The sequence below is a fragment of the Chrysochloris asiatica genome, unplaced genomic scaffold, assembly GCF_000296735.1.
Source record: "Chrysochloris asiatica unplaced genomic scaffold, ChrAsi1.0 scaffold00291, whole genome shotgun sequence".
NCBI classification, from domain to species: Eukaryota; Metazoa; Chordata; class Mammalia; order Afrosoricida; family Chrysochloridae; genus Chrysochloris; species Chrysochloris asiatica.
This window is the reverse complement of record NW_006408809.1, coordinates 1,356,271-1,384,087: the sequence shown is the minus strand read 5'-3', so window position 1 is coordinate 1,384,087 and position 27,817 is coordinate 1,356,271. Positions and strand designations below refer to the sequence as shown.

General features: G+C 39.5%; 1 protein-coding gene across 1 annotated transcript in view; it reads right to left on the bottom strand.

Moving 5' to 3' along the window:
• Positions 1-18,052, bottom strand: part of IL31RA (interleukin 31 receptor A) — a 63,039-nt gene extending 44,987 nt beyond the window's left edge. Inside the window, exons 1-5 of the mRNA XM_006874650.1 lie at positions 17,998-18,052; positions 14,636-14,753; positions 7,887-7,889; positions 7,094-7,257; positions 5,634-5,785 (exon numbers count right to left, since the gene is read on the bottom strand). Of these exons, the coding sequence (XP_006874712.1) occupies positions 5,634-5,785; positions 7,094-7,257; positions 7,887-7,889; positions 14,636-14,753; positions 17,998-18,052 (492 nt within the window). The remainder of the gene's footprint in view (positions 1-5,633; positions 5,786-7,093; positions 7,258-7,886; positions 7,890-14,635; positions 14,754-17,997) is intronic.
• Positions 18,053-27,817: the final 9,765 nt, after the last annotated feature.

Here is a 27,817-nt window from a genome sequence, read left to right as displayed (position 1 = left end):
TTTTTTTCATTTTAGTATGGGTATCTTCTTCATTTTGACACTTTCTTGAGGATTGTTGTTGTTAAGTGTAATAAAGTTGGCTCTGACCCATATTGACTGAGCAGAAAGCCTTATCTTTCCACCCAGAGTGGCTGGTGGATTCAAACTGCTAACTTTGTGGTTAGTAGCCCAACTTATAATCCACTATGCCACCAGGGCTCCTTCTTGAGGATGGAGATGGCAAATACACTTCTTCTCTCTAGACCTAAGTTGCCTCATTAATAAAATAACAACCTTGCACTAGATAATTCTTAACATCCCTTCTGGACTCAGCCCTCAAATAAAAAACAAACAAAAATTCAAACATTCCTGTCTCAGCATGGTCAAAGTTGCTGCAATATAAAGTTTTGGTTCTTGGTTTATGTAAACAAATAAAATAAAAGTCTCATGTCTACTGTAAGTCTCATGAAACCTTGATAAAAAAGTCCTTCTATTTCTTATATATATATAAATCCCACTATCATCGGGGCAGTTCCAACTCATAGCAAACCTATATAGGGTTTCCTAGACTGTAAATCTTTACAGAGGCAGGCAAGCCTCATCTTTCTCCCATGGAGTGGCTGGTAGGTTTGAACCACTGATCTTGCAGTTAGCAGTCCAATGCCTAACCCACAGTGTTACCAAGGTTCCTGGTGTATATACAACTATGACAATAAATACATAATTACAAGTCCTGGGTTTTAAAGGAAGTTAGGCAAAAGGAAGAAAGCAGCATGTCCTTGGAAGAAGACTAAGCATGCCAGCTGCAGAGGAGCACATCTGGTCTCCAGCCTGGTGAGATGGGCTCAGAGAAGGTATGATTCAGAGGTGATGCACTGTTCACCACTGAATTCCAGGGTCCATGAGCACTCTCTTCCAAAGGTGCCTGGAGATGCTGTCACAGCAAACAAGGGCTCTATGGAGCATAAACGTGGGAAAGTCCATCACTTCTGGGGAAGCATTGCCCCAAGTACTTAAGGGTCCAGTTACTTCAAGAGTCCAGTTGCAGAAGGATTAAGATTTCTAGAAGTCGTCCAACACATGGTGACTTCCATATGTAATTCAAAATAAAACTATTAATCCATAAAGTAAGTGTCAGGAAGTCTAATAAAGTTTTAATTTACTTTATATGCTTTAAAACAAACAAATAATGATAATTTAAAAAACATTATGTTCTGAAAAAAGGATCTTTACTCTTTCCTTCTGCTTTGCTTGTCCTCTCACAAGCGTGGCCTGCTTGTGTGTTACCTGCTTGCGCTTAGAAAGCTCTGCCTGATGTAAATATTTAAATATTTTCTTCCCAGTCCCAACCTTGGAGGAAACAAAACTCTTTTCATTATTTTAAACAACGTGCCTCTAAATCAAAGACCAAGTCTGTCGCTATCCAGTTAAATCCAACTTATAGTAACCTTCTAAGGTCAGAGTAAAACTGCCCCACGTGGTTTCCAAGGCTATAATCTATGGAAACAGAATGGCACATCTTTCTCCAGAGCAGCTGATGGACTCAAACTGCTGACCTTTCAGTTATCATCCAAGCCCTTAACCATTGCACCGTCAAGATTCCTTTGGTATGGTATGGGTAGTATGCGGTGGAGTCGGTTCCGACTCATAATGATCCTGATCCTGTACAAGGTTTCCAAGGCTGTAAATCTTTATGAGAGCAGAAAGTCTCATCCTTCTCCCGTGGAATGGCTGATAGTTTTGAACTGCTGACCTTGAGGTTAGCAGCCCAACTTGTAACCACTACACTACCAGAGCTCCTTATCAGAATTCCTTTAAGGCTCCTTTAACTTGACTTTGTGTTCAGGCTAGTGCCTTTAGCCCTCACAGGGCCTAGGATCAATTAATCCTTCATATACAGTCTTGAATTTAAAACTTTCCCAACTTAATACAGACAATGGAATTCTACCAAAACACTAATTAGCTTCGTCAGGATTGTTTCTAACAATCTAGACTTTGTGCCAAATCCTAGCTCACCCAAAATGTCTGATCTTAAGAAATGAGTCAGGAGTTTGGGTACAAAGCCTAGCTCAAACTCTTAAACAAATTTTTAATCCCTTTGTAGAGCAGTCAGATGGTTCCATTACATAAAGATGGAAACCCTTTAGACTAGGAATACAGGAAGTCCTGATGTAGCATTGGAAAATAAACACTAGACTGCTAACCACAAGGCTGTTGATTCAAAGCCACCAAGCCACTCCTTAAAAACCCTTTACAGGGTCACTATGAGTCAGAACGGACTCAATTGCACTTAACAACAGAAAGGTGGCTTGAAGGTTGTTTAAGTATGTTCACAGTGACAACTGGGGTTGGAGTCAGGTCACAATTTATAAGCTTGTAATCTTGAACAGGTATTTGTGCTCTATAAATCTCAATGCTCTCATTTATAAATATAAGGATAGCAACATCTGTGTAAGTGACATGCAAAGATTAAATAGTTTGGGGTATAAAAGCACTTTGTAATTCATAATTATTTGTAATTAATAATGATTAATTAATGCAATCCATTAATATACATGATATTAATATGGGTCTTGTTATATGGACATGTCAGAATTTTCAGATAATTTTTATAAGATTTAATTCAGCTAAACAAACATTTATTGAACAAAGACATATGCCAAGCAATGGGAAAGCAAAGATGAAAACCAAAGTCCCTGTCTGTGAAAAGATTACAATCCAATATGGGAAAAGGTAAATTTGAAAGGATATGTTAAGGACTGAGCGCAACGAGAGATATACAGAGAAGGAAGGCTCAGGCTCTCAGAAGGAAATATGTCACATCTGAGTTCAGAACGATGACTAGATTTAGCAAGGTTTGGAGCAGGAAAAGAAGTATAAAATCAGAGGGTGTTCCAGACAGAGGCACAGAATAAGGAAATAACACAATGCAAGGGAAACAAGCAATTCAGAAAAGAAAAGACAAGTTAAAAGCTGAGGTAGGAGGAGTCAGTAAGGGACCAGGTCTTAGACGGTTAAGGAATTGGATCTTATTCCATAGATAATGCTAAGTTGGGTTTAGAACTGAGGACACTTGGTTCTATTTGAAAGCTGAAAGGAGAGAGGAGATACTGCAAATTCCATTTTCCTTCCTACATCCTCTCAGGGAACAGAAGGGACATTCCATCTCATCTCAGGAATTTAAAGGAATGGGGCAAGGATGAATGTAGATGTAGGTGAGTTTGTCACAAAGGTAGGGGTAGAGAAAGCAGACAGTTGAGTGGTTCATACGTGTTGGCCTCACTTAGTGTTTGTACATACATGGTCTAGAAATTTTCTCAGAGGGATGTAGGTCCTGGTTTTTTGGGTTTTTTTGTTTGTTTAATAATGTATTTTGGAATCCTATCCTAGTTGCTGTAGTGGCTATAACCTCAGACAATTAGATGGAGTCAAGGGTTGTTAGTCCACAGAACACTCCAGAAGTCCCTAAGCTCCAGTGAGACCGTGAAGCATGGTGGGAAAGATGAACTACTTGAACTGGTGCTGTGCCATCAACTGAGGGGCTTCCTTCTGAGACACATAAAATAAAAAACAGTGAGTCTGGTGTCTCATGGAGTCAGGTTTTAGAAAAAAGTTTCCATTGCTGTCTAAGATAGGAAGTTTCAAAGAGAAGTGGCCAAGTAAAACTTAGCCAGTTTTCTTTTCTGGAAGAGTTCTAGATAGGAGAGGATGCACTAGACATTGTGTCTGAGTTTCAATGAAGAAAAGAGTGCTGTGATAGTCTCAAGGACAAGATAAAAGTAGGCTAAATGACTATCCTGGTCACTAGGTCTGTTCTTAGCAATCTGAATAAATGACCATACACAAAGAAGGCAAGGTGAGAAGGCTGATGTCTCTGGATGGTCTCTAATGGTTTCACCACAGGGCTCAGAGGTAGTCAATATTTCTATCAATAATTATATAAAGACATAGAAGTAAGGGAACCCTGGAGGTACAGTGGTTAAAGTGCTCAACTGCTAACCACAAGGTCAGTGGTTCAAATCCACCAGGCATTCTGAAGAATGATGTGGCAGATATACAGCCACAAAACTTCTATGGAACAATTCTACTCTGTCCACACAACAGCGAGGTTTTTGTTTGTTTTATTTACAGAAGAAAATATTATCAAATCTGAAAATAATGTAAATTAAAAAGGTGGGTAAGACCAACATGAAGAGATTCAATAGGAATATTTTTTAATGCCTAGACTTATTATCTGATTATGAACCAACTATAGCAAGGGGGAAAGGCAGAGATTTTTGAAGACTTAATTGCTGCAAGCTCACTAAGAGGGAATGTGAAGGAGCGGAAGAAAAACACTTGATATAATTTCAAGTTGCATTGATGGAAATAGGAGAAAGTCTTCATGACTTTGAAGTGAGAAAATATATTTTAAGGCACACACAAAAAGACATTAATCATTAAAATAATTGACAAAATTTGGCAATATTAAAATTCAGAAGTTCTATCTATTAAAATATCACCATTAAGAGAGTTAAAAGGCAAGTCACACAGTGGAAGACGTTTATACACATAACAAATAAAAAAGATATAAGTATATTTAAGGAACTCCTACAAGTTAATTTAAAAATTAGACAAATTAGTAAAAAGTTAAATGAATATTTCATAAGGAAAGAAGTCCAAATATATGACAAAGCATGCAACCTCATTAACAGTCAGAAAAGTGCAAATTAAGCTATTATTCGATTGTGTTTATATACACACAGCAATGACAATGTATAAAGTACAGCATTATATAAACCAGCGGCCATCAGGTTGATTCTGACCCCATGAATGTCAGAGTACAACTATGCAGCACAGGATTTTCTATGGCTGAATTTTTTGGAAGTAGATCGTCAGACCTTTCTTCCGAGGTACCTCTGGGTAGATTTGAAACTCCAACCTTTTACTTAGCAGTTGAGGATGGCAACTGAACACAGTAACAGGGACTCCCAGCATTATGTAACATGGCTGAATTTTAAGACAATCTTGAGAGAAAGAAAACAAATTAGCACAAAATATATAGATTCAATTTATATAAAGTCTCAGACTTCATACAAATAAATTTTGGGTGAATGCTTAAATGGTAAAACCATAATTGAAATTAAAGAAATGATACCATAACAATCAGGACAATAGTTCTTAGGGGAGGAGGGAGTTATAATAATAAAGAGGGATGCAGGAATTTTGAGGTGTTGGCAACATTTGACTCTTGGTCTTGTTGGTTGTTACATGAGCATTGATTTATTAATAAATAATATGTTAAACTTAGCATTATGTTTTGTTATTTTTCTAAATATATGTTATATTTCACAGTTTTATACATATTTCAAAAATTAAAAAGGAAAGGACCATGTCTTAGAATCCCCAGTAAACAAATGTAACTAAACACAAACCAGGAAAGAATACAGAAACTTTTCACTCATTAGTGTTTCTATACTCAGAATGCAAAATGTCTACAGTAGAACATTTTTCCAGTATAAAATACCCAGATGGGAATCTGAGAAGAGAAGTGCTCAGTACTTTCAATCTCCTATTATCATTATAGAAAGTGAAGGTGAGCCCAGATCAAACACGTTTGCCAATGGTCCACTTTATTGAACCCCCAGTGGAAATATTCTGATGGCACTACTTACCCACTCGGCATTATTTACTGTCTTGAATCGAAGTGTGCATATTAAAGTAGATGAAACAGGTGCCAACTTAGGCCTTTCCCATTGTACTTGAACCATTTGTTTAACACCCAAAACTGGTTTCACAAAGTCGATCTTAGGTGGTTCAATTTTCACTGAAAATAAAAATAACATAGTTCTCAAATTTAAATAAATAAATAAGCCTAGCTCTGAAATGGCATGCATTGTTTATGGGACATGGTATGCAAAAGGAATTAGGAAGGCAGTGCAAAAAAAGGAACGTTCAATGAAGACAGAACACAATCTTGTGATTTTCCTGAAAATCAGTCTTTTATTGAATAGATCCGATTCTATGCCAAGAAGGAAGGAAAGAAGAGGAAAGCACAGGACTTCATCAAAATTACAACTTTTTTGTGCTTCAAAGGATACCATTACGAAAATGAAGAAATAGCCCGGAGAAAGCTTTGCAAGTCATAAGGAACTTGTATTCAGATAGCAAAGAACTCCTAAAGCTCAACAATGATAAGGAAAGATCATCCAATTTTAAAATGTGCAAAGAATTTGAATAAACATTTATCCATAGAAGATATATAAGTGGCAAAGAAGCACATGAAAAGATGCAAATCAAAATGCAATGTATTATCACTTCATCCCCACTGTTTTTGTTAAGTGCCCTTGAGTTGGCTCCAAATCAGCGACCTTATATAGGGTTTCCAAGGAGCAGCTGGTGAGTTTGAACAAGCAACCTTTCGGTTACCAGTCCAGTGCAAATCCTATAAGATCATACCAGGATTCCGAATCTTTTCCAAAACTTTACTGTTATTTTTTTTTTTTATTTAGCCATACCAGCCATACTTTTTTAAAATTTAGTCATATCCACTTGTTCTTAATTGTCATCGAGTGGATTCTGACTCATAGTAACCTTGTATAGGGTTTCCAAGAAGCAGTTGGTGGGTTTAAATGGCTGACCTTGTGGTTCATAGTTCAGTGTTTATCGTCTAGTACCACACCCACTAGTCTGGCTAAATAAAAAAGATGACATTAGCAAATATCAGCAAAGATATGAGAAAAAAAAATTGGAACTCTCTTATTTTGTTAGTGGCAACCACTTTGGAAAAGTTCAGTCATTTCTCAGAAAGTTAAACATAAAGTTATCATATGACTCAGCAATTTCACACTCAAGAAAATTTAAAACATGTCTACACAAAACTTGTATATAAGTCAGGGACTAGCAAGTTGTGTCTTGTTTCTCATTTTATCAATATGCTTTGTCTTTCCTTTCCTTCATTTCTTTTTTCTTTCCTTCCTTCCTTCTTTCCTTAATAAAAAAAAGAAATTTTTTTGGATATCCATAGCTCACACACACACACACACACCTACCATACCCTTGAACCTTGATTCAGTAAGTTTTTTGAGATTATATAAATGTATAAGATGAAATAAAGGTATCAAATAATACTTACCTATGCTATCTAAACACCAATGTGTTCTATCAGATTTAACTATACCATCTGCATTTTTAGCTTCCACTTCAATGGTATAATCATCTGGGTTTGTTACATTTGGATAGCGAATAAAACATGAAGTTTCGGTTTTATTTGTACACATATCTCTTTCTTTTTCATGGCTTTAGGGAAAAAAGTGATTAAACATGAGTTTCGTAAAGCAGTTTAGAAACATAACTATATGCAATGTTTTCAACATATTATGTTAGTCACACGCCGAGTTTCTCTGAGACCTACACAGATCAGGATCTGGGGTCCTTCTCTCCAACTTACTTACTCGTCTCCAAAACTATGCCAATTTGAGATGCTATGAACCATGGAGCCTCCAGTAAGCCTATCAAAAGGTTCACTAACAATGTATTCCCTTTTTGTAAGACATAATCAATACACCCAAGAGAATCCAGAATTCAGCCTTGAGATTTCGTTCTTAAAAGACAATAAAAATCAAACAGGCTTTATTAAATAATTATGGCTGAGAAACAAATAGAATTTAATTTAAAATGATGATTTTTAATACATCTATATTGATGGAGTCCTGGTGTGGCACTGCGGGTTATGTGCTGGACTGCAAAGTCAGTTTGAACAGCAAGGTCAGTGATTCAAGCTCACCAGCCATTCCTCAGAACCCTACATAGAGTTGCTGAGTCAGAATCGACTACACAGCACTTAACAACAACAACAACAACAACATATTTATTGAAATGACAAGATGCTCATATTTTGTTCCTGGTGAAAGAAACAAGACTCTTACCATCTACAGAGCAGTCATAAACTTAAATAGATATGTATGTAACTATGCATAGAGACGGTATAGCAAGGGTTTCATCAAAACATCTTCATTAGGTGTTAACTTTGGTGGTGGCATTTGGATGATTTTTTACATTTTTTATATTTTTCAGGTTGAATTTTTTTCCGCTGAAATATATTATTTTTAGAAAATGTATTAAATTAATTTTCTTAAATAAATATGGCAATGCCATTGAGCTGTAACTTAATGTAAATAAACGAACATATTGGTGAGAATCATATACATAGGTACAGAGGTCCACATGGCCCTGGGGATAGGGCTGGGGACAGTAAAGGGATCCCCTGTACAGGGTGCCAGTGTTTGCTGGAGCAGGAGGAGGAAGCAGAGCTTGGACACCCAGTAGCATGGAATTGTGACATCAGGAAGGAACTCAAAGCTTTCCTCTGGACCCTGACAATGCAAAAATGGCCTCCTGGGAACAGCTGTTCAGTTGTCTCAAGCATGGACTCTGGAAGTCAAACAGGTTTGAATCCTGGCTTTGCTCCTTATAAACCCTTTGTCTTGAACAAATATCTTACCTCTCTGTGCCTTCGTTTTTGCATCTGCAAAATGAAGACAGTAATATGCCTATATTATATGGTAGTGTAGTGGTTACGAATGGGGCTGCGAAACGCAAGGTCAGCAGTTCGAAACTACCAGCAGTTCCACAGCAGAAAGATGAGGCTTTCTGTTCCCGTAAAGATTTACAGCCTCGGAAACCCTGTACAGGGTCACTATGAGTCAGAACCGACTCCACGGCACATAACAACAACAATATGCCTATAATATACGGTTGTCATGAGGGTTAAATAAGCTAATACCGGTAATGGGACACTGTTGTTGTTGCTGTTAAGTGCTGTTGAGTTGGTTCTGACTCATAGAGACCTTCTATAGGGTTTCTGGAAAGTGGCTGTTAAGTTTAAACTGCTGACCTCGTGGTTAGCAGTTCAGTGTTCATCCTGTTGTTGTTGTTGTTAAGTGCCAAGGAGTCAGTTTTGACTCATAACACCCCTGTATAGGGTTTCTGAGGCTTTAAATCTTTTGCAGGAGCAGAAAGCCTCATCATTTTCCCATGAAGTGACTGGGAGACTCAAACCACTGACCTTGTAATTCGCAGTCCAGTGCTTATCCTATGGAGCCACTGAACTTTCCGTGTTTATCCTACAGCATAGTTAATCTATGCAAGCATCATCATTGTTATTATTATTGTTACTATAGCTGGACATTTTGTATTTGCTCTTGCTGTACCTTGAGAAATGCCCTTCCCCATACCTGCAGATTTCCTTCAAGTCTCAGTTGAAGAGCCACCCCCTCCATGAAGTCATCCTCAATTCTTCCTCTTCTTCTCTAAGGCAATATAAATTCCTATTGTATTAAGTATCAGTAGGAGTTTGTCCACAAAACTGAACTACCCTAATATTTTTTTAGGGTCATTTGTTGTTGTTGTTATGTGTCATCGAGTCGGTTCCGACCCATAGTGACCCTGTATAGGGTTTCTGAAGTTGTAAATCTTTACGGGAGTAGAAAGCTTCATCTTTCTCCCGCGGAGCACCTGGTAGTTTCGAACCGCTGACCTTAAGGTTCGCAGCACGATTCATAACCACTACGCTTCCACAGGTAAATCCTACCATTCTACCTGGGAAAGATATTCCAGGCAATGAACTCACAAAAATGCATACCAGTCTAGAAGTACTTGAAGTTTAGGCTGGCCTGCAGTCATAAAGGGGAGCTGTGAATCATAGTTCTAGGGTATTCCAAATGCTCAGTTGGTAATAATATTGACAAACCATAGAAAAAGATGAAGGAAACAGAAAAATTGGAGAGAAACAATTAAGGCTCCCAGATTTTTTTATTCCACTGCTGTTGTTGTTGTAAGGTGCCATCAAGTCAGTATCAACTCATAGCGGCCCTGTGCACAACAGAATGAAACACTGCCTGATCCTGAGCCAATCTCACAATTGTTACCACACTTGAGCCCATTGATGCTACCAGTTTGTCAATCCATCTCACTGGAAGCTATGCCATGAGTATTTTAAATGCCAATAGGGTCACCCACAGTGGACAGACTAGGAAGAAGGAGACATGAACTACTTCCAAATGCTTAGTCACTGAAAACATTATGAATAGCAGTGGAACACTGTCGGTATCAGATTATTTAATATTGAAACATGATGAAGAGCACCAAAATATTGTCCGATATAGTGCCGGAAGATGAGCCGTCAAGTTGGAAGGCACTCAAAATGAGACTGGGGAAAAGTGGCCTTTGTAAGAATCTACAAAATTTGGAAATTGTCAAAAATGAAATGGAACACATAAACATCAACATCCTAGGCATTAGTGAGCTGAAATGGACTGGTATTGGCCATTTTGAATCTGACATTTACATGGTTTACTATGCTGGGAATGACAAATTGAAGAGAAACGGTATTGCATTCATCCTCATAAAGGACATATCAAGATCTGTCATGAAGACAATGCTGTCTGTGATAGGACAGTATCAATACGCCTATCTGGAAGCCCAGTTAATATCACTATTATTCAAATTTATACACCTACCACTAAAGTCAGTGATGATGAAATTGAAGAATTCTACCAATTTCTTCCATCTGAAATTGATCAAATATGCAATCAAGATGTATTGATCATTACTGGCAAATGGAATTCAGAGATTGGAAACAAAGAGGGAAGATCAGCAGTTGGAAAATATGGCCTCAGTGATAGAAATGATGCTGGAGATCACACGATAGAATTTTGCAAGACAAATGACTTGGTCATTGCAAATACCTTTTTTAAACAACATAAAAGACAACTATATGCATGGACCTCACCAGATGGAATACACAGAAATCAAATTGACTATATCTGTGGAAAGAGACAGTGGGAAAGCTCCATATCATCAATCAGACAAGGCCAGGGGCAGACTGTGAAACAGACTATACCAATTGCTCATATGCAAATTCAGGCTGAAGCTGAAGAAAATGAAAACAAATCCACGAGAACCAAAACATGATCTTGAATATATCCCACATAATTTAGAGATCTGAAGGACAGATTTGATGCATTAGACACTAAAGATTAAAGACCATAAAGGTTGTGGGATGACATCAAGAACATCATACAGAAAGAAAGCAAAAGTTCATTAAGAAGACAAGACAGAAGGAAAAGATCAAAATGAATGTCTGAAAGTTGCTTTCCAGCATATTAGATGCTAAAGCAAATGGAAGAACTGAGGAGATATAAGAGTTGAACAGAAAATTTCAAAGGTCAGCTCAAGAAGACAAAGTCAAATATTACAACAAAATGTGGAAAGATCTGGAGTCAGAAAACCAAGAGAGAAGAACACAATCAGCATTTCTCAAGCTGCAGGAACTCAAGAAAAATTTCAAACCCTGATTTGTGGTATTGAAGGATTCTATGGGCAAATTATTGAATGATACAGAAAGCCTCAAAAGAAGATGGAATGAATACGCAGAGTCACTGTACCAAAAAGAAATGGTAGATGTTCACTCATTTCAAGAGGTACATATAATCAAGAGCCAATGATCCTGAAGGAAGAAGTCCAAGGTGCATTGAAGGCATTGGCAAAGAACAAGGCACTCAAATTTGATGGAATATAAATTGAAATCATTCAGCAAAGTGAGGCGACACTGGAGGCATTCACTCATCTATGCAAAGAAATTTGGATGAAAACTACCTGGCCAACTGACTAGAAGAGATCCATATTTGTGCCCATTCCCAAGAGAGGTGACCCAACAGAATGTGAAATTCATCAGACAATATCACTGATATCCCATATGAGTAAAGTTTTCCTAAAGGTAATCCAAAACCAGAAGCAATATATAGATAGAGTACTTCCCTAGTTTCTAGCTGGATTCAGAAGAGAACATGGAACGAGGCATATCATTGCTAATGTCCAATGGATCTTGGCTGAAAGCAGGGAATACTAGAAAGATGCTTACCTGGCTTTGTTAACTACACAAAGACTTTCAATTGTGTGGATTATGACAAGTTATGGACAAAAATGTGAAGTATGAGTGGTCTAGAACATTTAATTGTGCTCATGAAAAACCTGACCAAGAACATAGACCAACAGGCAGTTGTTCAAACAGAACAAGGGAACACCAAATGGTTTAAAATTAGGAAAGGTCTGTACCAGGGTTGTATTCTTTCACCATACTTATTCAATCTGTATGATCAGCAAATAATTCAAGCAGCTGGATTTTATGAAGTAAAACGTGGCATCAGGCTTGGAGGAAGACTCATTAAAACCTGTGATATGTAGATGATACAACCTTGCTTGCTGAAAGTGAAAAAGACTTAAAACATTTACTGATGAAGATCAAAGAGTACAGCCTTCAGTATGGATTGCATCTCAATGTAAAGAAAACAAAAATCCTTACCACTGGAGCAATAAACAACACTCTTATCAAAGGAGAAAAGAGAGAAGTTATCAAGGACTTCATTCTTCTTGGATCACCTATTAACACTCATGGAAGCAGCAGTCATGAAATCAAATGACATATTGCATTAGGCAAATCAGCTGCACAAGACCTTTTAAAAGTGTTGAAGAGAAAAGATGTCAGCTTGAAGACTAAGGTGCACTTGATCCAAGCCATGGTATTTTCAATAACCTCATACGGATGCGAAAGCTGGATAGTGAATAAGGAAGGCCGTAGAAGAATTGATGCATTTTAGTTACAGTGTTGGAGGAGAATATTGAAAATACCATGGGCTTGCTGAAAGTGAAGAGGACTTGAAACATTTACTTATGAAAATCAAAGAGCACAACCTTCGGCATGGATTGCATCTCAATGTCAAGAAAACAAAACTCCTCACCACTGGACCAATAAACAACATTCTTATCAGTGGAGAAAAGATTGAAGTTGTCAAGGACTTCATTCTTCTTGGATCAACTATCAACACTCGTGGAAGCAGCAGTCAAGAGATCAGACGACGTATTGCATTGGGCAAATCTGCTGCACAGGAACTTTTTAAAGTATTGAAGACAGAGATGTCAGCGTGAGGACTAAGGTGCACCTGACCGAAGCCATGGTATTTTCAATAACCTCACATGGATGCGAAAGCTGGACAATGACTAAGGAAGATCGTAGAAGAATTGATGCCTTTGAGTTGTGGTGTTGGAGGAGAATACTGAGAGTGCCATGGACTGCCAAAAGAACCAATAGATCTGTTTTGGAAGAAGTGCAGCCTGAGTGCTCCTTGGAGGCCAAGATGGCTAAGCTTCGTCTCTCATACTTTGGACATGTTGTCTGGAGGGAACAGTCGCTGGAGAAGGATGTCATGCTGGGTAAGGTGGAGGGTCAGAGAAAAATAGGAAGACCCCCAACGAGATGGATTGGCCAGGTGGCATTGATGGACTCAAGTGTGGTAGCGGTAGTGAGGTTGGCCCAGGATTGGACATTGTTTCGTTCTGCTGTGCATGGGGTCGCTATGAGTTGGTTCCGACTCGATGGCACCTGAGAACAACAATGGGGTGCCAAAAGAACAACCAGATCTGTGTTGGAAGAAGTACAGCCAGAGTGCTCCTTGAAGGCCAGGATGGCCAAACTTTGTCTCTCATAATTTGGACATATTGTCAGGAGGGACCAGTCACTGGAGAAGATATCATGTTTGGTAAGCTGGAGGGTCAGAGAAAAAGAGGAAGACCTCCAGTGAGATGGATTGGCAAAGTGGCAGCATCAATGAGCTCAAGCGTGGCAACAGTAGTGAGGTTTGCCTAGGATCACGCAGAGTTTCGTTCTGCTGTGCATAAGGTCGCTATGAGTTGGTACCAACTTGATGGCACCTAACAACAAAAACAGCATACAGTATATATATATGCTCCTCAGAAACCATATACAGGGTCGCTATGGGTCAGAACTGACTCAACGGCACTTAACTCAAAGCGACCGTAAAGGGGTTTCTGAAGATCAGCTGCTGGGTTCGTACAGCTGACTTTGCAGGTCATTGTTTGCCATGCAGTTCCATACCAGAACTCCTGGATCTCATATTTGTAAAAAACAATGAACTTGGAATTATAGATTTGTTTTTCAAACAGAATAAAGATAAGCTTTCAATGGCTCCCAGCATAGACTCTATCCAAGGGAACATGAAGGAATGAATGGGTTATATGAGCTGTTTTCAGAACTTCAAAAATATCCCTGTACAAACTCACTAAGACATCTAGCTTTTGGCCAAAATTGTTACTTAATTAGTTTTAAAAGAGATCCTTGAGGTTTCACCTTGGGGTGAAATTTTTCTACAATGCTGTCCTAGAAGAATATTGTTTGGCAAGGTTATGCAGCAAACTAGTGGCAGATTGAAATAATTTTGCTTCTTTGACGCCAGGTTCATCCTATTTACTATAGCTGGATCTGTGAGGAATGAGCTATGTTACAGCACATTCTGGGAAGAGAAGCAGAGGTGAACATAGTGAATAAGCAGATTTTTCTGCTGTTTATAACAGGTCACCACTCTCAGGCAACTGGATAGTCAGTTCTAAGAGCAGGCCTCCCTCTGTGACTGCAGATCATGTCAGAATGGTGGCAAGCAACCAAACTGCTACCCCAGACACCAGATTCAGCATGAAGCTCAACCAGAAGTTGTAATTGAGAAGATGTTTTACTTCATAAGTGAGTTGAATCCTGAAAGACCCAGGAACCCCTGCCTCCTCTCCTCACCCCTACTGAGAGCACACAAGTTCCCATACTTACAAAATTCTCTTAACTGTGTACCATGTGTCTTTAGCCTCAGTCGTTGGACTCCAAGTGCAAGTTAAATTGTGCTTATAGTAGAAGATACAAGAGATGTTCTCAGGCTTATGTGGCAGAGCTAAAAACCAAAAACAAACAAACAAAAATCACACAAACACAACACTTTCAGTACATGATCAACATGACCATCATAAATGTTTTTATGAACATAGGTGAACAGAAAGCTAGATTTGTTGGTTAGCTGTTACGAATAATTTGTTGTTGTTGCTCGGTGCCATCAAGTCGATTCCAACTCATAGCAAACCCATAGCACAGAGGAAGACTGCCCTCCAGGGTTTCCTAGGCTTTTCGCCTGCAGAGGTGCTAAACCACCAACGTTGTGGTTAACAGTTGAGCTCTTTTCCAAAATCAGGTCTATGGAGAGAATCTAGCCCATTTCTTCTTCAATTATTACTTTTGACACGTTAGATTTCTACTTAAAAATAAACTTATGATATTCTTACTCAAAAGCAAAATTTGAGAATCCAAAATTAAATTAAAACACCACACAAATATAAAGTGTTAGTGAAATACCAAACAAAGCATCAAATGGTAGAACCACTCTGGATAAGTGGAGAGTGAATAATGTGGGTAGTGGTTGTGTGTCTAGGAGTCAGTCCCAAGTCCTCACACTATATAGAATTTCCAAGGCTATACATTTTTACAGGAGCAGAAGGACTCTCTCACCTTTGGAGTGGCTGGTAGATTCAAACTGCTGACATTGTGGTTAGCAGCCCAACTCATAACCCACTATGCTACCAAGGGCCCTTAATATGTAGGCAGTTGCTGTTGTTGTTAAGTGACGTCAAATTAATTCTAACTCATAGCGTCCCTGTATAGGATTCCAAGGAATTGGCTGGTGGGTTTGAACTGCAAACTATTGCTTATTCTACAGTGCCACACCAGGGCTCCAATAATGTGGGTAAACTTACATAGACCCTTGAATTCTACCTATGGGTTCCTTCAGGGTATAGATGCCTGTTCTAGATGGTATAGCTGCTCTCCCTATGAAGGGATGGATGCTATTGGGTGGGGAATCAGAAGGGAAAAAATTTATAAGATAGGAAAATATAACTAAATATAATTTTAGAGACTCTTTATATTATATATGTTTCTAAAAAAAATTAAATGTTTGTAAGGTTTGAGTGTGGTTTGGTACAGCATTTTGCATTTGTCTCTTTTTTCATCAACTTATTAGGAGTCCCGGTGTAGCACTGTGGGCTAACGCGTCAGACTGCAAAGTTGTTTGAACTGCAAAGTTGGTGGTTCAAGCTCACCAGCTGTTCCTTGGAAACCCTATACAGGATCACTATGGGTTAGAATCGACTCGATGGCACTTAGCAACAACAACAATCAGCTTATATGGGAACTTATATCGTTGAAATTTAGAATTTGTGAATATAAGTAACAAAGTATAGTGCTATCAGCAGACTTTGCAACCCACAGAGCAAGTAAAGCTGAACAACTTCACGCAGGAAACTTGCTTGTGGAGTGAGGTGCCTCCAGACACTTATGTGCGGAAGCTAGGGTTTGCTGACACCTGGAGCTCGAGCTTATGGTGAAGTGTTGTGTCCTGTGGGCCTTTCTCAGTAGATGACTGGAACAATTGTACCCTGAGCATTTCTGACCTCAAACTGTAACCTGTTAACTTCCCCATTAAACCCCACCTAAGTACAGTGTCTGTGTGGCCTTTGCAAAGAATTAGCAAACCCATCTGAACAGAGAAGGCTGTGAGAGGAACAGCCTGTGCTTCATAGTTTTACAGTCTTGAAATGGACAAAAGACAAGCCTGAGCAGAGACCAAGGCAAAGGTATTCCAGATGGGAAGTGGGGCGGAAACTGGAGCCTGTTATATAGGAGATGGTATCGGATAAACATTGGACTGCAAGGTTGGTTTGAACTGCAAGGTCAGCAGTTCTAATCCACCAGCTGTTCCTCAGAAAACCTATATAGGGTCACTATGAGTAGGAACCATCTCGATGGCACTAAACAACAGCAACATATATAAAGAGTAATAAGAAGAGAAGACAGAGATAGAAAGTAGAAAACGAAAAGAAAGGGTACAGGGATGGGAGTTAGAATGCACATAATTAGAAATTTGGATTGGATAAGTAAGAGCAATTTGTGGTTTCTGGGCTGGACTGCTAGCCACAAGGTCAGCATTTCACGTTTACCAGACACTCTGTGGGAGAATGATGAAGCTTCCTGTTCCTATAAAGATTTACAGCCTTAGAAACCCTATACAGGGGTAGCGTAGTGGTTATGAATCGGGCTGTGAACCGCAAGGTCAGCAGTTCGAAACTACCACCTGTTCTGCGGGAGAAAGATGAGGCTTTCTGTTCCCGTAAAGATTTACAGCCTCGGAAACCCTGTACAGGGTCGCTATGAGTCGGAACCGACTCCATGGCACATGACAACAACAACAACATGAGTTGGAATTGACACAGTGGCAGTGAGTTTAGGTTTTTGGTGTTTTTTTCTTTATTATTTGGCTGACCAGGGGAGATGTCGCCTGCCTCTATTGTCTGTAACGTTCCTGGGCACCATAGGTGTAACCCTCTAGGCTGCAAGGCAGGCCATACCAGGACTGAGGTCACCACTGGGTTACCACTACCTTCTTGATGACCCCCAATTACATCATAATGTTTACTCCACCTTCTGAGTGCCCAACCCCCATGTGCACCTTTTTCTCTGAAATTAATTTTTTAAATATAAAATGTGGTCAATTTAATGGGTCTTAGATCTGAAAGATTTGGGACAGATAGCAGGCCCTATAGTTCTTCAGTTTGAATTTGTAGAAATATATAGTTTTACCATTTCCTTTTACATCCTTAGAATTTATGGCCAACAGTGTAAAACATTTATTTTTGTATTATGTATGTGTTTCATATGAAGCATGTACTATTGCTCTTAAGCCTTTTGGAGGTCACATCTTCCTTTGGAAATATTATAAGCCAGCTTACCAAATATATACAACCACTGGCACAATAAGGTTTTCTGGTAGACTAGTGGTTACAATCAGGCTGCTAACCTCAAGGTCAGCAGTTTGAAACTATTAGCTGTTCTGCAGGAGAAAGATGAGGCTTTCTGCTCCCGTAAAGATTTACAGCCTCGGAAACCCTGTACAGGGTCACTATGGGTCAGAACTAACTCCACAGCACATAACCACCACCCCCACCACTGGCATAATGCATACACACATAGAAATCAGGGGTTCTATGTATACGATGATCCAGTTGTCCCTTGGTTCCAAAGTCAACAATTCTTATCCAAAGAAGACATTAGGAATCACATGACCTATCAAAATACCCAAGCTATCCTACCTGCCAGGCTGAGTCTGTAGAGTAGAGGAAACATCCACAATGCCAAGGCCCACATCATCCCTGAGTTACCGAAGGCAGGCTAGGAAAATAGCCAAAATTGTCATCAGTCAACAGTTAGTTTGCTTCCTATCTCTTTCAATCACTCTATTTCCAGTTACATTAAAACAGATTCTAGTGTTTATGGGAAGGAACAGGTTCTTGTTTGTTTGTAGAAATCCCTTCACAATTACTTAATCAACCCCAGTCGATACTTTTGTTTTTAACTTTTTATTGTGATTTGGGGGGAAGTTTATAGAACAAATTGGTTTTCCATTCAACAATTCATCCACATTTTGTTTCAGGACATTGATTGCAGTCCCCGATATGTAACAACATTCTTCCCACATCCAGTGTTTATTTATTCTATTTGTCCTTCTTTCCTGTCCATTCCTTCTGAGACTTATCTTTGGGCAAATGCTGCCCTTTTGATCTCATATGGTTGATTGTTGTAAGGAGTCTTATTAACAACCTTTTATCCATAATGCACTTCACTCTGTAATATGAAAAATACATTAGCTGCCAAGAGTATGTGCCAGGAAGAAAGACTGTGAGTCCTCTGGCCTTCACCTTAGTACTCGAGCTAGCCAATCAAATGGCATCACTCAGAGTTTCTAAAAGCACCATGCGATTTCACATCTTGTCTTTGTACATGCAGTGCCGTCTGTCTAGAAAGCCCTTTTTCTCCATTCCTGGAAAATTTGTCCATCCTTCTAGACTCATCTCAAGGCTGGCCTTCTCTGAAAGGGTGGGGTCAACCAGTCAATCCTTCTTTGTGTCCCCCACAACTACAGGTCAGCTGTACACCCACTATAGTACCTGTCACACAGGATGACTTTTGACCACATATAGGCAGCGTCTTAAAAGTGGAGTGTCTCTTGTTCCTCTTTGAAATCTCAGCCTTTAGGGCAGAACCTGGTACATGGGGGCTGCCATTCTGTGCCTTTGAGTCAATTGCGACTCACAGCATCCCTCTAGGACAGAGTATAGCTGCCCCATAGGATTTCCTAGGTTAAAATCTTCATGGCATCAGATTGCCGGTTCTTCTCTCTCACAGAGAGACTGGTGGGTTAGACTCACTGATCTTTCAGTTAGCAGCTGAGCACTTAATCATTACACAGATGTTGTTGTTGTTGTTAATTGCCATCGAGTCAGTTCCAACTCATAGCAAATCTGTATAGAGTTTCCAAGAAGCAGTTAGTAGGTTTGAACTGCTAACCTTATGTTTTGAAGTCTAATGCTTATCCTACAGTACCATGGTACATGGTGGACACTCAATATTATTTGTAGAATGTAATTAATTAATAAAAAAAAAAGACTGATGACATCTCACCTCATTCCAGATGAAATCAGGGTGGATATGCTTACATAAAGGAGCTCTGGTAGCGTAGTGGTTACGAATCGGGCTGTGAGCCACAAGGTCAACAGTTCGAAACTACCAGCTGTTTTCCGTGGGAGAAAGATGAGGTTTTCTGCTCCCGTAAAGATTTACAGCCTCGGAAACCCTGTACAGGGTCGCTATGAGTCGGAACCAACTCCACAGCACATAACAACAACAATAACATGCTTACATAAACCAAATGTAAGAGCAATAATGCATTTCAGGAAGAGATAGGGGATTTTTCTTCTCATATGAAGTATGATTATATGAAAAAATAATTCTCAGTAAAATAAATCATTCTAGGAAAATTCACATGTACCATTTCTGGAAAAAGCCACAGGGATAAAGTTTTCTCATATACAAACCAATTGAAATACCTAACTAATGCCTCAGATAAATAAAGCATAATGAGAACCTGGATCTAAAACAACAAAAATACTAACGGGAGACAATAAGCAGCTGGTTACATAAGAATAATGTTGTTGTTGTTGTTAGGTGATGTCGAGTCAGTTCTGACCCATAGCGACCCTGTATAGGGTTTCCAAGGAGCGGCTGGTGATCTTGAACCACTGATCTTGTGGTTCAAAGGATTTTGCAGTCCAGTGCATTAACCTACAGTGCCATACTGCTACTGCCTAATGTGAATCCTGGTGTGGCACTGTAGGATAAGTGCTGGACTGCTAACCACAAGGTCAGAGGTTCAAACCCATCAGCTGCTTCTTGGAAACACTATACAGGGTCACTATGAGTCAGAACTGACTCAATGGCACTTATCAGCAATAACAACAACAATGTCAAACAGAAGCCCTGGTGTGGCCCTTTAGGGTAAGCACTGAACTACAAACCACAAGACAAGCAGTTCAAATCCACCCGCCATCCTCGGAAACCTTATACAGGGTTGCTATGAGTCAGAACCAACTTGACAGCACTTAACAATAGTGTTCATCAATAGCAGTAGTTAATCTCTCAAGAAATAACTGTTTTGATTAAAATGAGTTTTTTAAGTGAAGGGAAATTTTTATTTTTTTCAATGAGGAATAATTTTTTCTCTAAAAATGTAATCGTTAATATTGTTCAACTCCTTTACAATGGAAATTCTCAACTACTATTCATGAAACCAAAAAAGAAAGAAACTTAAAAAGTCAACATACTATACCCAGAGACAAAGCTGAAAAAAGTTACAATAACTTAAGATGGTGTTCTAGCTCTGGCACACTTACCAATCAGTCAGCGACCTCAGGCATCATTACTCATTCTACATTGTTCCAGTTACAAGTTAGGGGCTGATATTCAAAGAGTTCAAAGAGTCTGCACCTGACTTCAGAGAACTAGTATCCCAGCTCAGGGATTGTTAACGAGAGGAAGAGATACAGAGGACAGAGAAGAAAGAAGCGGTATATTTTCAAAGCACAAATTCTAGAGTGAGCTATTGCACAAATGGCCTTATGTAACATTCCTCAACTAGGCTTGAGAGAAAAAGGCTTGAGGACTGTTGGTCTGTCTGAAGAGGTAGAAACATGGACAATAATCACAAACCCTACATGGTAGGTGCTGTAACTATAATAGTGTAATGAGAGTACAGAGTGCCTATGAATAGAAATGAACAATGACTATAAGAAATAAACAGGAATTGTTATTATGATAAGTAAAGATGGCCATGTTCTAACATTTGCTTGACCCTCATGTCTTTTCCACTTCCCCCTCACACACCAAGAAATTTACTGCTTGCTGGTGATAGTTGCAAACAAATGTGACATGCCTTCCAGGAACTTAGTGATAAGTTCACTAGAGAGTTCAACCAGTAAAATCCATGTGCAAAGGCTATTCTTGCTATTTGTGGGGTAAAAATCAAGAATGTGTGGGCAAATAGGCAGTTGAAGATCGTGAGCTCATTCAAAACTCCAATGGAGGAAACCTTCATGTCATCTGACAGCTGGACCTGAAAAGTAATCACTGGCATTGAGTCTCAGGAACCTAGTCAATGGATTGTATCCTAAGTGGAAAAAGTGAGAACAGAGAAGAAAAATCATCATAAAGTCTAAAACACTGACAGTTAAAAAGACAGAAGTTGGCAGTGTTTATCCAGTACTGTCTACTATTGTTGCTGTTGTTAAGTGCCATCAAGTGGTTCTGACTCATAGCAATCCTGTATAGGGTTTCTGAGGAGCAGCTGGTGGGTTTGAACTGCCAACCTTGTGGTTCACAGTCCATTGCTGATCCTACAGCGCCACACCACAAGTCCAGTATTATCTATAAGAGGAAATTAGAAAATTTCCTGTCACTGGTGCAATTTATTTGCAGCTGTTCTCATTTTGTGTCAGGCATGATCAGCCAATGAAAGTCCTGAAAGCTTTGTTCCATCCATGTCATTAAGCTTGACTTTACAGCTCTTCCTTAGTTGTATTTTCAGTATCTTTCAACCTCATGGGCTCATCTTCCAACACTGTATCAGACAATGTTTTTCTGCTAGTCATAAAATTTCCAGGGGTTAATCCTTCAGAAGTGGACTGCCTATTCCTAGTTTGTTCTTAATCTGGAAGATGTACTGAAACCCATCCACCCTGGGTGATCCTTCTGGGACTGGAAACACTGGTGCCATACTTCCAGCAGAACAGCATCATACAAGACACCACAGTACGACAAACTGACAAAAGTGCAGGGATATCCCATGTAGTGAGTTCAGCCAGAAGACCTCACTACAGGCTTGATGAAAGATATTCCAAAATGAAAACCTCCCTGACCACTCTGATTCTGTGAAGTCTTTTTTATTATTAATATAATGGAACAAGAAGTCCTGAACAAGGATTGTGAGCCTTCTAGTCATTAGCAAGGCGATCTTCCATTTGTTTAAATGCATCAGTCTCCTGTAGGCTTAAATAAGGTGAATCAGCCAGCTGAAATCTAACCAGTTCCAGGGGCAGCAAGATTCTGGGCCATAGGAAATTCAAGCTTCAGCCATGCTCATGAGCAGAACCATCAGGGATTTCCTGCATCCTCTGGTTCATCAACCCTAACTTGATGTAGCAGCTTTGACTAACTGGTCTTCAACAACAGGTTGTTTCCTAGAAATAATCATTTGACATTGTACAGTCCTAGAGTGCCCCAACTCATTGTAACCCCGTGCACAAGACAATGAAACTGCCCGGTATTGTGCCAACCCTGTAATAGGTTGTCAATTAGAACACTTTGATCTCTAGGGTTTTCACGGACATGATTTTTGAGATGAAATGGACAGGTCTTTCTTGCTAGTTTGTCTTAATCTGGAAACTCTGCTGAAATATGTTCAGCATCATAGCAATGCGCAGGCTTCCACTGACAGAAAAGCTGTTGCTAAGTGTCGTTGAGTTGGTTCTAACTCAATGTGACCTTGTATAGGGTTTCTGAGGCTTTAAAAACCTACACAGGAACAGAAAGCCTCATCTTTCTCCCACAAAGTGGCTGGTGGGCTCAAACCGCTGAAAACTTGTGGTTTGCAGTCCAGTGCTTATCCTACAGAGCCACTGCACTCCCTGGAATATACAGTAATGCTAGTTAAAGAAACTTATGATGCTCTATCTTTAAAGGTATAAATCTAACAGTCACTGTCAGAAATAGACTGGAGACAGTAGGGGCTTCGGACAGTGTTACTTTCATTCATTCATGCACATTTTCACTCAACTAATTGTTGATATAAGACAGTAGAAGAATTGATGCCTTTGAGTTATGGTGTTGAAGGAGAATATTCAAAGTGCCATGGGCTGCCAAAAGAACCAATAGACATGTTCTGGAAGAAGAACAGCCAGAGTGCTCCTTGGAGGCCAAGATGGCCATACTTTGTTTCTCATAATTCGGACATATTGTCAGGAGGGTCCAGGAGATCATGTTTGGTAACATGGAGGGTCAGAGGAAAAGAGGAAGACCCCCAATGAGATGGATTGGCCAAGTGGCAGCATTATGAGATGGACTTAAGCGTGGCAACAGTAGTGAGGTTGGCCCAGGATCGGGCAGTGTTTCGTTCTGCTGTGCATAAGGTCGCTATGGGTCGGTACCGACTCGATGGCACCTAACAACAACAATTGTTGATACCCATTCTGTGCCAAGCAATGTGCATAGTACAAGGTTAAGTCAAGAAGTCTTGCTACATCAATGTGGCATGTGTGTATTTAAAAAAAGCTGGTGGGAATAGAGGTAAATAAATACTGTTAGCTGAAGATGTATGGAGGGGAGTGTACGTATTTCAGTGATTGGTCAAATGGAAAACTGATGATCTTCTCTGTAAATCTGCACTCAATTCACAATAAAAGCTTAAATTAAATAAAATGTTTAAAAAAAGTATTTCTACAAAATTATAGAGACCTTTATTAAATAAAAATATCAGAATATGAACCTGTTTTTTCTCAACATATCCTTTATCTATGTCTATACACTTCCGAAAGGAGTCTTTGGCATCTGCTGTGGGCTAATGTGCTGGACTGCACTGTCAGTTTGAAACACAAAGTTGTTGGTTCAAGCTCACCTGTCGTTCCTCAGAAACCCTATACAATGTCTCTATGAGTTGAAAACGACCCGATGGCACTTAACAACAACAAAGGACTCATATTGTGTTCCTTTTAAATGTTCTTTAACTTTGGGAAACAAAAAAGTCTGAAGGGGAATGATGAGGAATGTAATGTGGCCAGAGTAAGGCTTCCCCATTAAATTCTCATAGGACAGTCCTTGCTACATTGGAAGAATGAACAAGTGCATTGTTGTGATGGGAAAAAAATTCCCATTGCAACATTCCTGACCCTCAACTTTCCATTTTCTTAAAACTTCTAATAAGCCCCTGTGATCATCCTGTGTCTTTAGAGAAAAATCTAACAAAATAACCCCTTTGGGATCCCAATAAACAGTCACCATTGCCTCTGAATTGATATCGCTGCTTGAATTTAACTGGTCCAACAGATCCCTTGGGAAGTCACTGTTTTGATTAGACCTTTCTCTCTCGGGCATACTGGTAAAACCAAGACTTGTCCCCGGTTAAGATTCATTCCATAAAATCATCTTCATGAGCTTTGATACTGCTTAAAAGGCTGATGAAAGTATCAGGTCTCTAAGCTAGCTGATATCTGCAGAACACTTTTGGCACCCATCAGACTGAAAGTTTGCTGAGGCCAAGATATCTATCCCCTTAACATTGAAAATGTTTAACTATGTGAGATACCAACACCAGTAGCTACCACACCAATGGTTTTCTACAGTTTTCTTCCACCAGTTTCTGGACTTCAGTCTCAGTTTTTTCATTTGTTGAGGCTGACAGTCTTCCTCTTTTGGTTCATCTTTGAAGTCTTTCCAACCTTTCTTAAAACATTTGCTCCATCTAATAACTGCTGTTCTATGTGGAACTGTATTCCTATAAACTTGTTGCAAAACTTAATGATTTGGATCCTATCTCCTCTGTATACAGGGTAGAATGCTGTTGTTGTTAAGTACCATGGAGTCAGTTCCAACTCATAGCGACCCTGTACCGGGTTTCCGAGTCTGTAAATCTTCACGGGAGCAGAAAGCCTCATCTTTCTCCTGTGGAACTGCTGGTAGTTTCAAACTGCTGACCTTGAGGTTGGCAGCCCAACAAGGTATATAGGGACAGGCAATTTAGATATCGGCTACCTAAAATGAGGGGGCAATAAAGGCACGAAGTAACTGGCTTACAAGGTTTCAAGAGGGAGTTTAGTTTAAGAGTGTGTGGGGGAAGAAAGAGTTCCCGCTGAATAGTTTTCTTGTCTAGACAGGTCTGGTGAAAAGAGATGCGAATGAGATTCTTATGATTCAATAGTGAGTAATTGTTATCATGACTAATTGTGACTGTCACCAAGTTTTGTAACAAAAAAGGAGGGAGAGGTTAATCTTACAGTCCAGAAACAAAGGACCCTAGGACCATCAAGGTTGAATAGCACAAGCAGAATGTGGGACCCTATCCAGAGGAGTAGCAACACCAGAGATGGGGATACGGAGACAGGGTGCTGCTGAGGACTCCGGACTCATAAAAAGAGAGGGACTGGGTGCTGGCGGCCAGGAGGCAGGCTTACAGAATGTGCCCTTTGGTTGTTTAAATGATTATATATTCCTCAGTATTTTTTATATATTCCTACCCCACCCCCCCACTCAGAAACAAACAAAAAACCCCAGAGGGAATGGAAGCAAATACTGTTGAACAATGATGCACGGAGGAAATTGTAATCATTACAATGGAACGATGGTGTAAAGCCGATGTTCTCCCCTGTAAATTATCACTCAATTCACAATTTAAAAAATAATAAAACAAAACTTAATGATTTAGGAAGATGTCCACTTAAGTTGTATTTAAAACTTCATATTCGCTCTGACCTCAAAATAGTTTTTGCCCCTGGCACAAAATATGTCTTTTTTTTTTTTTTGAAACTAAGATGATTGCATTACTGGAAAAACTTGTCTGAAAGCCATCCACAGGTCACAGAGGCATGATTAATGATTTTGTTTGGTATAAGCCCATGCATGTATGAATTTGAACCTTAATAGCAATACTTTTTACTTATTTGTTGTTGCTAAGCGCTGTCAAGTCGCTTCTGACTTATAGTGATCCAGTACTGGGTTTCCAAAGAGCAGCTGATGGGGTTTGAACCACCGACTTTGTGGTTTACAGTCCAGTGCTTATCCTATAGCACCACACCGGGAGTCCACCTTGTATAGGATTAGTTTTTTTAATAGAATAAGCAAAGAAGGAATTAAATTAGAACCAGTACTCTGGCCATAAGCTGGGAGGGAAGCAGCAAGATGAAGCAAGCAGCAAGACTCCCAGCCTCACTCAGTCCCTCTGAACTCCTCACAGACCAGAGGATTGGATTTATAGCCTGACGTCTGTTCATCAGTTAGAAGGATCATCTGTTATTCTTTTATAGACACATGTAGATATAGAACCTATAGTGATAATAATGATAGTAGTAATAATGGTCTTACGTTTTCAAGGCAGTTCCACATATTCATTTGATAGTTGTCACCATTGTGGTAAATGGGGCAGGTCATTTTAGGTTGATTTACAGCAAATTGCTGTTTTCATAAGTTGTTGTTGTTATTGCTAAATGCTGTCAAGTCCATTCCGATTCATAGTGACCCTGTATAGGGTTTCCAAGGAGCAGCTGGTGGGTTTGAACTGCTGCCTTTGTGGTCTACAGTAGAATGTTGACCCTACATCGCCATAAAAATCAGACTAGTAGTCAATTTCAGGAGTCCTGGTGTGGCACTGTGGGTTAATGCACCAGACTGCAAAGTCGTTTGAATCACAAGGTCGGTGGTTCAAGCTCAGCAGTCGCTCCTTGGAAACCCTATACAGGGTCGCTATGGGTCAGAATCGACTCAATGGCACTTAACAACAAGAACAAGTCAGTTTCAACCTATTAAACCAATAGGGTCCTTAATAAAGAGCTGTCAGAAAATTACAGTCAATTTCAAAGTGTAAATTCATTTGGGGTATGGACTGCCTTCATACAGAGACCATTCTGAGATGGTCAGCAACAAGACTGGCAAAAACGCCATCATGACTTTAATAGTGAGAACTAATAGCCTGTTGCCACTGAATTAATTCCAACTCATAACAACTCTCTGAATAAAAGGGCTCCATGGGCTTTCCTAAGCTATAATCTTTACAGAAGCAGACTGCTGCATCCTTCTCCTGTGGAGCAGCTGGTGGGTTTGTGCTGTTGACCTTCTAATAAGTAGCCAATTCCTAACCACTGCACCACTAGAGAGCCTTAGTGACAGCTAACAGTGAGTACTAACTACATTGTTGTTGTTGTTAAGTGCCATCGAGTCGGTTCCAACTCACAGCGACCCCGTATAGGGTTTCCAAGACTTTAAAATCTTCACAGGAGAAGAAAGCATCTTTCTCCCACAGAGTGGCTGGTGGGCTTGAACCATGGATCTTGTGGTTCATAGTCCAGTATTTACCATATGAAACACACATTTTATCCTATCCTTCCAAATGCATCCTTACAGCTGGTATTATATCTCCAGTTTACAGAATATGGAAATCAATACACAGCGATATTAATATAATTTGCCCCCCAATTCATATAGTTTGTAAGTGGCATAACTGAGATTTGAATCCTTGATTTTCTTATTCTAAAGCCTGGACTCTAAAATCCTACAGTAACTATTAGAGATTAACTCTCATCCGCATCCCTCTGTCTATGAAACACCAATACATGAAAGACTTTTCATCTGAATTTCCTTGGTCCAACTTTCTCTAGCCTAAAGTTCTCTGAAAGATAAATCTATTATGTCCAGATATTTACTTTTGGACTCTGAACCCCATGACTCTTATCCCCAATATTTAAAAATAATAACTGACCACAAAATTAGATTCTCTCTGTCAATTCCCAGTCAAACGAAGGAATAATCCCTGATACA